Here is an 11242-nt window from a genome sequence, read left to right as displayed (position 1 = left end):
TGGATTTTTCTTAAGTATACATTATATTTACGAACACGTTACAAGTACGAAACACACACATACATTCGGTCATGGGATTTAAGACTACATAACATCTTATAAGGAAAACATTGGATTTTTCTTGAGTATACATTACATTTACAAACACGTTACAAGTACGAAACACACACATACATTCGGTCTTGGGATTTAAGACTACATAACATTTTATAAGGAAAATATTGGATTTTTCTTGAGTATACGTTACATTTACAAACAAAGGTTTTCAAACTCTACATCCAAAAGCTTATGAACTCACCAACTTAATTGTTGACACTTTTTTTCGAAACTACTTGTATTCTCAGGAAATCAGTAAAACATGTAACCCGCAGCTTTTGAGGATGGGACGCTAAGGCGTCAAACATTTCATTTTGTCATCATAGTGTAATTGATTTTGAAACATATAAACTCATACTATGGTGTAACTTTTTCAATTATATTTATGATGGTTGTTTTTGCTTTGGTCACTACTATACTCGTTGTTATGATACTATACATGAAGTCCGTCATCCTTGGTTTGAGGGTGTGACACATACAACGCTTACGTATACTAGGCGTAGAAACCTATAAGTTTAACCTTCCGTTGATGTATTTGACTTTACAAAATAGAAATTTCGGGTTGTGACACGGACCCACTTTCATCCCTAGCTTGGAGTGGTGTCCAAGTCATTTAAGTTTCCTTGAGTAATAAGGCGAGGTTAATAAGAAATGTTTAGGCATTTACAGTTTAGAATCCTTGTATGCTAATGTGTTTGGTTAATACATAAATGCTATGTAGGGATCCTGTAAACACCATAATATTATTGGAGTTTTGAGTAATATTTCTTCAATAAAAGTTCTTGCGAGTTTAGGCAATCTACTTTAATTTTACTCTTCTATTATACTTTAGTCTCGAGATTTATATTGGTCTGTCTAAGAAGTTGTCTATTATTTAAAAAGGGAATAAAATGATTGATTCAATATTTAAAACAATTATTTACACAGACATTGTAAACTACACGTCCTATCTATGTATTGAAGATGTATTCATAAACGAACTGAACATTGCATTTCCATTCTAATGAGATCAACATGAACAACTATGCAATATATATACTCCAACTATATATAAATAACTATATATATTTTCAGTTGTATGACTGAGGGGGCCCTTCTAAACGAATATAATCATACATGACTCCTCTAAAAGGACCCAAGCCTCTCGCTTGTGTTAAATACAATGCGTTCCTGCCTACTCGAAGTTGAGAAGGCAAAACATTGATACTATACAGCCAATATAGCCCATGAATCCCATGTCGTGCAATCGCATTATCCTTCCCAATAAGCCCTGTTGTAAAGAAAGGCAAGACCCCTCTTGGGTCATTGATCCGAACCTGAAAAACAGCAAAAAAGAAAGATTAAGTATGAGTAATTAATGTCCAATATGGTTCAGGAAATACATAACTACGTACTTGCAGTTCTGAAACTGTAGCTGATGCTAATGCTAGTTGAATTGTATAGTTCCCAGTCGATCCAACATCTTCAAGATCAAAGAAAATGGTCCAAGTAGTCGGAAGGTAGGTCTTATTTCCTACGTTTCTAGTTACATGAGCAAAAAACCAATCTGTTTGATATTCGTTAACACCAACCCTGTAGACCAAATCCCGATAAGGGTAGAGCTCCGTGTAACGTTCCCATAAGCCATATTGCCTAAACCTGAAGTAAATCAAGTTCAATCCACATTAGGGTTTTCTGTGTTGAAAATGAAATTAAAGTAGATCAAGAGAAAAGAACTAACGATTCTGTTCTTTGGTTCGCATATAAGTTGTTCATAAGGGTTGGGTTTGGTTCAGGCACGTAGAACTCAGCTGCTGTTCGATCTGGGACACCAATTTCCCAGATTGTAGGACCATTTCTTGGTGGTTCGTATACAAGTATACCCATTCTGATTCTACTTCCTGCGCATAGTTGAAAACCCTAATCTTGTTAATCTTTCTTTAAATAGAAATGTGAAGATGAAGCTAGACTGAATAGGGAAACAACCTTCCAAGACATTGACGATGGAGTTGTACATGTAATCCCCGATATACCCAGGAACCCAAGCATACAAGTGATAGGAACCAGGGCGGACATTTTTGATTTCAAAGTAACCTTCGCTGTCAGTTTGAGTCCAAAACTGATAACCCTATTTATGAAAAAGAGAAACAATATTAAGCTCAAGAAATGGTTACAAGTTTTTTTCACAATGATTGATTTTATACTTTATATATTATTCGACTATGATGAAAGAATTTTGTCTTACCCAATATGAAAGAATCATGTGCATATACATATAAAATAGTTACAATATTGGTTCTTGAGCACTTAGATGTTTTCAAATTTAAAAAGTGTTTTTGTATAAATTTAATCATTATTTTAGGTTTTTAACATTTTTTGTCCATATTCAAGTAAAGTTACTATATTTTTGGGACAAAAAAAGTGAAAAACATCCATACCCACATATAAAAATTAGTCATTAACTAGGAACAAAGGCCAAAATTGCACGAGAAAAACTTCTATGGGTAAAAGGTATATATGATAAAAATATATATTTTCTACTTATTCTAATAATATAAAACGTAATTGAACTTTTGTTTAAAATGGCAACAATATATGTTGCGTAAGTAAACTAAATTTGTAGATGTTATAAAAAGAAGATTTCTGTCATTAAGATTACAAATATAAAATTGGGTTACGCAAGTTTTCAAATAATTCTATGATAAAGTGAACAAAAACACCTTTATCTTTAACAAATGTTAATAAACTATACCCGATTCTATGTTTCTATCACATATCAAAAATTACATTAACAATTATGATGAGTTGTGAGCAAACACTACCTTGTTTTCTTGTTGCCATGATCCTAGAGTACCAGGTGGAGCCAAACCAATGTAGGCAAAGCTAGCACGAGCCAACTCTACATCACGGACGAATAGTCTTCCAGTTACTAGACCACGTTGCTGTGCACGAAGAAAATCCAAAGAGTTTGGGAATTCATATGGCCAACTCTCGGTTTGTATGAGCATCTAATATAATGCATACAAATTATGATATTAAATAACTAGTTAATTAATAATCGAATAATTACCTTTGCAAAGGTATAATCATATAAAGAACAAGACTGTTACCTCTTCTTTAGCATCAGACCAAAGTGAAAGGGGGTTATCTTCCGTTGTTACCGAGTTGAGATATATAAACACCGGTCCAAAAACCTTTTTCCATGGCTCACCCTCTCGAAATTTCATTCCTAAATCAATCCCGGCATAATGTGTGCTAAAAAACATCTACAATAAGATATAACATGAACTAATTAAGAACCCCACATAACGCAAAAAATAAAAAATAAAAAAAATCTGGGTATCAAATACTATTGAAGCTTCTAATTAACTCTTTTCTATAAAAGTTTTACTAAGACAACACCAAACAATTCAATTAAGAACATGATGCATCTTTATGGAGTATATGAGGTAAAAAATGTGGGTACTTACCGATAGAGTAACGGGCCCCGCATGAGATGTGAGATCTTGCTTGACCGGGCCAGCTGTACGGAACTCATTACTTGGAGTGATCATCCAAAACCCAACAGGCGGGTCGGAACACATCCAACCGTGAACCCGGTTGTCTTTATTTTCAGTTGAGTATTGGTATTTGTCGTCCACCTGTATTTTTTGTTTTAGAATATTGAACCCATAATTATTATTTGTCTTAATTTTTTTGATAATATATCAAAAAAAAATAATGGGAAACCTACCTCTCCCTTGAGAAGAGAATTAGAAGGATGGGTCAAAAGTACAGCTTCAGGGTAGTCTAGAGGTTCACCCCTCTTTCGATCTTCAGATGTAGGCATAACCCTTTGCCTTTCATCCGAAACAGCCATATATCGAAACCTTTTTTTATCCAACAATTCAATAAATCAAATAAGTGGTTATTTTGTAACGTTTTATATTCTAAGATTTGAATAATAATAGAGCGGAATTGAATTATTATTTCTTCTTACAATATTTCTTGAAGCTTGAATACGATCCGACCTTGGTAGACATCGACATCGGGCCATCCTTTTGGACGATCGAAAATCCCATAAGAGTAGAAGCCGCTTGTTCCTCGTAGGATAATAAACCTAAAAACGTCATAAATTTCAATCAAATCCGAAAAAAAAAAAAAAGTAATGGGAAATCAATTGTTTGGTAGATAAATTGCAAGAAAGAGCACTATATATTTTTTTTCTATAAAATGTACTATTTTATTATCCATGATAGCAAAGTAGTTGCATGATTATAGAAATATGTAATATGAATTATGAATGTACTTATATTTCTTTATGCAGAGTAGCAATATATACTTTCGATTTCTTGAAATTTAGGATGTTTTTGAGACATTTAAAAAAAAAAAAAAATCCTAAGTGATTGAAAAAGTAGATGATAAAAAATGATAGTTAGAATATGTAAAATGATTTAAAAAGGGATTTAGAAAATTGAATTTTTTATTATTAAGAATTAATATATTTTGAAGAATTTTAAAAAATCACTAAGTTCAATGAAACGTTGGTCTATGGATAGCAACCTAAAAAAATTAGAAAAATAAATTAACTTATAAATTAGTTGTGGTATGTCAAATATAACTTTATATCGATTTACCTATAATATAATAATAAAGATTTTTTTTCCCTAGCTGTAACAAATGTTATCGAAACAAAACTAGAATGCCAAAAAGACAAGGAACACATTACAGCACCAAACAGTCTAGTTATGGTTAAACACTTTCAATATATATATATATATATATATATATATATATATATATATATATATATATATATATATATATATATATAAAACATGGTTTCAAATGAACCTGAACTTGTGTGTGTGTGTGTATATATATATATATATATATATATATATATATATATATATATATATATATATATATACACACACACACACACACACACGTTCAGGTTCATTTGAGACCATGTTAATTTTGTGAGACCGTGAGACCAAATCTAAAAATAATTTTAAAGTGCAAAATAAAAGGAAAAATCAAAAAAATCTTTTTTTAATTAGTATTATTTTCGGAACTTTAATTATCTAAAAAAAATAAAAAATAATAAAAATAATAAAAAAAGTAACGTTTTTTTTTTTGAAAAATACGTGAAATATTCTAATATAATATTACATTGTAAATATTCTAATGTGATTTTTAAAATTTTAGAATATTGTATTAGATTTTTCAGATATGTAGAATATTCTAATATTCTACTAGAATATGTAAAAAAATGTATTTTTTTTATTTTTTTTGGTATTTTTTTTTTTGGAAAATATGAATTCCGAAAATAATATTTGAAAAAAAAAATTTCGAAAATTTTCATTTATTTTGCGTTTTAAAAATGTTTTTTTATCTACTAAATGAGTGGCTAGGATTGCGTCTCACGATCTCACAAAATTAGGTCGTCTCACATGAACCTAACCCTATATATATATATATATATATATATATATATATATATATATATATATATATATATATATATATATATATATATACATGATCGGGTGAGTACTGATTTTAAAATGAAGACTCGTGAGGACACCTTATGAAAAATTGAAACAAAATCTAAAAAATAATACAAATCATAAAATCGAGCATAGATCTATGTCCGGAAGAAAAAAAAATTGGATTATTAAAATAGAATCATGGACTATAATGATGCAAAATAAAAAATTAAAATTGAATCATGGATCAATTTTAATGATGCAAAATTTTTTTATTCAATTTTTTTTCTTCGCGGACATAGATTTATGCTCTATTTTATGATATATATATATATATATATATATATATATATATATATATATATATATATATATATATATATATATATATCAAGAAAAAGTACATTGCTATTATTGATAAAATTAACATTCTCAAGTTGGTAGCGAATAGTGAAACGTGCAACACACCTTTTGTCAACATTCAAGGAAACATGGCTGTTTTTCCGAGAAAACATCCAATGTCGTTTGAATGATAGTTCCACTTGATTCTCGTTGTTCACTACAACATCTAACTCATCGCCTGCAAGTCTACAAAACATTCGTACCAATGAATAAAAACACAATCAGCATGACTCCAAATATTATTCATCAACAATCTTTTGGCTTTCTTGTCATTTGGTAGAAAAACTACAAAAACTATTACAAACCATTTGTAGGAATCATGCAAATTGAATGTTAAAACATCAATCTTGTACAAAAAAATAATACAACAAATAACAACGAATATTTTTACAAATGAGATAGATAACAAAAGGATTGTGACACAACTTACTTGTCCAAATTATCCTTCGAATCAAATGGATCACTCCAATTCACATCCCAATATCTGTAATATCAGACAAAATTACACAACTATATTCAATAATTTTGTTGTAATTTGAGTTATTATAGTAGATTTTTTTCATACCCTCGATCATTGACTCCATTGTGATCATTTAAGATATTGTCAATTCCATTATAGTTTATACCGGTGACTGTGCCTTGAGGACTCAAAATGGTGATGCTAAAAATGCCATTGTCAACAACCACCTAAAACCATCATAAATTTTTATATCTAATTAGTAGTTTGTATATGAACAATTTTTGTAGTGCTTCGCAAACAACAGTTTCTTCCATACACAACAATGTATATCTTATAGGATTTTACACTACAATATTTTAAAATATAAATTGTTGTTTATATAGATAAACATTGTTGTGTGCAAATCAGCTCTTATATTATCATAATAAAAAGAAAAGTATAAATATATAAACAATTATAAATAACAATACTTATGTAAAATGTTTACTTGATCATCGTTGATATGCAATTGCACCGGAGGATATAATACCGAACCTTCTGAATTGCTCCTTAAAGCCTTTCTGCAAATATACAATACCATAAAAGACGTGAATTAAACACTAATTTAGTTTCAAGTAACTACTTATCTTTTTGCATGTTAAAAAACAAACACTTACAAAAATAATACGACCAATGATAATATAATTTTTTGTGTGTTGGTGAAGAACAAGGTGAGTGGAAACATCACGGGGAGATTACACAAGTATATATAGAATTTTGACTTTTTGTGACAACATAACACAGGTTTTGTTTTGCTTTTGTCAATTCTCTAGAAAGAAGTAAAATACTTTTGGCATGTAAATGGAAGACCCTCAAGCTTTAACTCAAAACAATGAGAACCCCCCTCTAATATATTAGTTTATTTGGTTCAACAAAGCGTTTTATGTATATAGATTTTAATTTTTTTATTAGTTTATTAATAAATTTTCATTAATTCCATATAAAAACATACTTTTTACAAGAATAATAAATATATTAAAAAACACAGGCAAAAAGATAGAATAATAGTAAAATTACAAGAAAAAAGAGGAAAATCATTGCTCTAAAGAAATTAATATTATGTTTGTCTGTCACTAGCTTTTTGATTAATTTTATTATATTTTAATATTTGACAAACCCGTAAATAGGTTATGACTAGTCTATTATAAGCTAAAAATTTAAAATAGTATTAAAAATGAATTAATTAAAATTCAATATTGCTATATAAATACTAGAATATTAAAATAAGATTACATGAATATTCATTGAATACTACTTTATATTTTTAGTACATTCAATTTTCTTGTAAAAAATATAAAAAATAATATGTATGTTTATAAGAATTGATAAAAATTAAGTAATAAATTAATAACAAAATAAAGTATATATATGCATGGATATCCTACCTCTCATTTATCTTATTTATATGGGATTCAACTAATATTGTTCTTGTATAACAATACAATATGACATCAGATTCAACAAAAAAAAAATGATCAATCAAATATTAAAAATAGGCTTTTATGAAAAAAAGAATTTAAAGAAAACTAGTGGAGTAGTGGACCATAATAAAATCCAAATTTATTATCTAACTAAAACCAATAGATTAAAAAAAATTAAGTGAATTAACTTTTAGCATCTTTATAAAAAAAATTGAAATAAGGGGGGCTTTATATTAAATATGTTAAAGAAGAAGGGCATGACATTAAAATAACAGAAAAGTGGTCCACGTAAACTTAAGGAAGAACACACCGCAGGAGATGATTAAAGAACGGACAAAAGAAAGATCACAAGATTGTGTTGAGACATGTGAAAAGGTTACATTGAGAATACTCACGAAATGACATGCTCACAGTAAAATTATTCTCAGTAATTATTACATCATTCTTTCTCATAAAATAAAATTTTCATGTTTAAAGGTATTGGTTACTAAGTACTAACAAGTTATGTTATGGGTTACTTGCATCATTCAGTTATTAGAAAATATTTTATTAATATAATTATAAGTAAATGTTTATTGAAACATTGTTTAACGCATGTTAAACATGTTTCTTAATATTTGAATGTTAAACATTGTTTAATATATATATATATATATATATATATATATATATATATATATATATATATAACAGCTTATATATTAAAACATTTTATGAAATTGTTTTCTACATTATCATGCACAAATAGTTATATTATCAACTCAATAGTATTAGTGGAAAAAATAGGAAAAATTCGACCGACCAAAGGAAGTGCTGTATGTTAATAAGGATATCTAAAAAAGTGGTTTCCTATTAAAAGAATAAAATAATTTCAATTGGAAAAAAAAATTATTCCTTCCACCACCAAAATACAATCATCGTGTGTGTATATATATAAACCCGTTTATTTCTTCGTTTATTTCTTCACTAATATTTATTTGGTTTTTTAACAACAAATCGAAGTTACTTATAAACTACTTTTTAATTTCATCAATGTCGACGACGACATTTGAATCTTCGACCTCAAGGAGGGAGACAACACCTAATAAGGATGGACTAGAACCATTTTGGTGTTCTTTTATGACAAAAAGATGTTAACACTCTTATGATGTAATAATAACCAAAATTATTTATTTTGGTCTATTAAATACATTTAAAAAATAAATAACTTCAAAAGAAAAATATATATTATTGATATTTATTTTAAAATATATATATATAATTATTAATAGTTTTAAAGTAAATTAGATTTCCCCTTAAAAAACATTGGAATAGTTAAGATTCGTAGAACTTGGAAAATAAATGCGTACACTGATAAAGAATTTAGTAGAAAATGGTATATATAAATAAGTCATTTACCACCAAACATAGGCACTTCTTTTAAGCTATAAGTTAATTAAATTTTGTTCTTTATATAATTCAAATTTTTTGGCTTTCTTATCGTAACTAGTGTCTATTTTAAAGCACTAACTATGTGTTTAAAACTTATTGTTAACAAAATGTATATATTTTAACCATTTCAATGTTCTCATACCAAATCATACCAAAAAAAACTCATATGTATTTAATACTTATGAGATGAATTATTTTGTTAGTAGTTGTAAATATGTCAAGTTAATGACTTGTAGTATAAGTCATAAAGTCAAAATAATAGGTCAACAAATCCAACAAATTAAAAAGCAATAAAAAGTCAAAAGAAATCTGTGAGGGTATGAGTACAAAGGAAGAAAACTCCAAAACATAGATGTATATGATTGTCTTTGTTTAAGTAGTTTTTTCTTTTTGGATATTTTTTAATTAATACAAAGATATCAAGTTTTTTGTTTAATAAATTAAATTCTTATAACTATCAAAACGGGTTAAATTCAATAATATATACTTATCATATAAAAATCAAAACTATGAGTATCGATCATTTAATAAAGAAGACGGTAAAAGGAATCCAAAGCTTTAATTGAATGAAATAAAATCAAACAAAGATGATACACACGTCCAAATAACAATCTGTACTTGAAACCATAATTTGTAAAAATTTAATGATTTAATTAAATAGATTATATATCCCGATTTTCTTCCTTTTAAATATGTTTGCCTTCTCGAGAAAAAAGGAAGATAATTTATAATTTTTTTAATAAATTCATGAATTATGAGTGCTCAATTTTTAAAGTTACCCATGTAAAAAAGATTGCCATTTACAAAGGAAACAAAATCCAAGAAAAAATAAAATATTTAAAATATATGACACATAAATAACAATAATAAGAAAAGAATATATACTATATAATTAAATAGATATAGAAACTAATATCTTTCATTTATTTTATTGCATGCATTAGAAATCGCAATTTCTTAGCTTCCGGTAAGCCCTCAGATCAAAATTCATGGAATTTCGGGAATCGGTTCTCAGTGCCTTTATTTTCGATCAATAACAAAACACAGGATAAAAACAATGGAATAAAAACAAAAACAAAAAAAGATCGATGGTGGTCTTACTGTTGTTGTGAATTCGAGAAAGAGAAAGAAAGAAAGAAACTAACTTTGTAGTGACTGAGCGTTTGCAGTCAGCAGTATAGATGAAGAACTGAAGAACAGCAAAAACTAATATTGTTGTTGCTAACAACATTTCCTTCTTCTTTCCCATTTAAAACCTGCAACCTATCCCACTATACAGTGTTGGATTCAATAAATGAATACAATATTTATAAAACAACAATAAAGAAAATGTAGAATGACTGGATGATATATATGTATATAGTTAATGACAACAATAACCTTGATTAGTGAATAGGAAAGAAGATTATTGTCTTAATGTCGTTTCAGCTTCTTCTGTAGCAGTTGTAAAAGAACACAAAACCTGTTTGCGAATCTAGCGAGAGAGCAGACCAAAGCGTATTCTGTGGGTCGGAAGGGTGGGTGGGTGAAAGGAGAGACAGTAAATACCAAGCGTTACAAATAAACTTGGTATGATTATAATCCCAATAACACTTTATTCCCTCAAAGGGTTTTGTATATTTATAATGAAATGTATTATGGTGAGTTTAGGTAGGTTTTTATTTATTAGGTATGCTGCCTTTACAAAAATGAAAAATCCAATTTTCAAGGTTGACTGAGGACTAAAAAATGGAAAATGTTTTGGTAAACGCGCAATTGAAGGTTTAACTTTTTGGATGAGACTATCTATTCGATATGAAAAAATTGGAGTAAATTACATTCTTTATTGTTGGGGTGACTTTACATTATTAGTATTTAACATTCTTTTTCTTATTCAGACCGTTTCTTGTATTCGGATGTCTTAAAAAAATGTAGAAATTGTTTGATAGTTATAAAAAATA

General features: G+C 28.1%; 1 protein-coding gene across 1 annotated transcript; it reads right to left on the bottom strand.

The window, feature by feature from the left end:
- Positions 1-1053: 1053 nt before the first annotated feature.
- LOC145108808 (uncharacterized) lies at positions 1054-10990 on the bottom strand. The gene is made up of 15 exons (XM_079045899.1): positions 10683-10990; positions 10448-10565; positions 6899-6971; positions 6517-6638; positions 6382-6435; positions 6018-6137; positions 4055-4174; positions 3809-3944; positions 3546-3716; positions 3186-3341; positions 2898-3083; positions 2062-2203; positions 1817-1976; positions 1491-1734; positions 1054-1412 (listed from the first exon to the last, which is right to left on the bottom strand). Exons 2-15 carry the CDS (start codon positions 10549-10551, stop codon positions 1167-1169), a joined length of 2034 nt encoding a protein of 677 aa, XP_078902025.1. The 5' UTR covers positions 10552-10565; positions 10683-10990; the 3' UTR covers positions 1054-1166.
- Between the last annotated feature and the right edge of the window lie 252 nt (positions 10991-11242).

This window comes from Lactuca virosa, chromosome 4 (assembly GCF_052849685.1).
Source record: "Lactuca virosa cultivar CGN04683 chromosome 4, Lactuca_virosa_CGN04683_v6, whole genome shotgun sequence".
In the NCBI taxonomy this organism is placed as follows: domain Eukaryota; kingdom Viridiplantae; phylum Streptophyta; class Magnoliopsida; order Asterales; family Asteraceae; genus Lactuca; species Lactuca virosa.
This window is presented reverse-complemented; position numbering and strand designations above follow the sequence as displayed.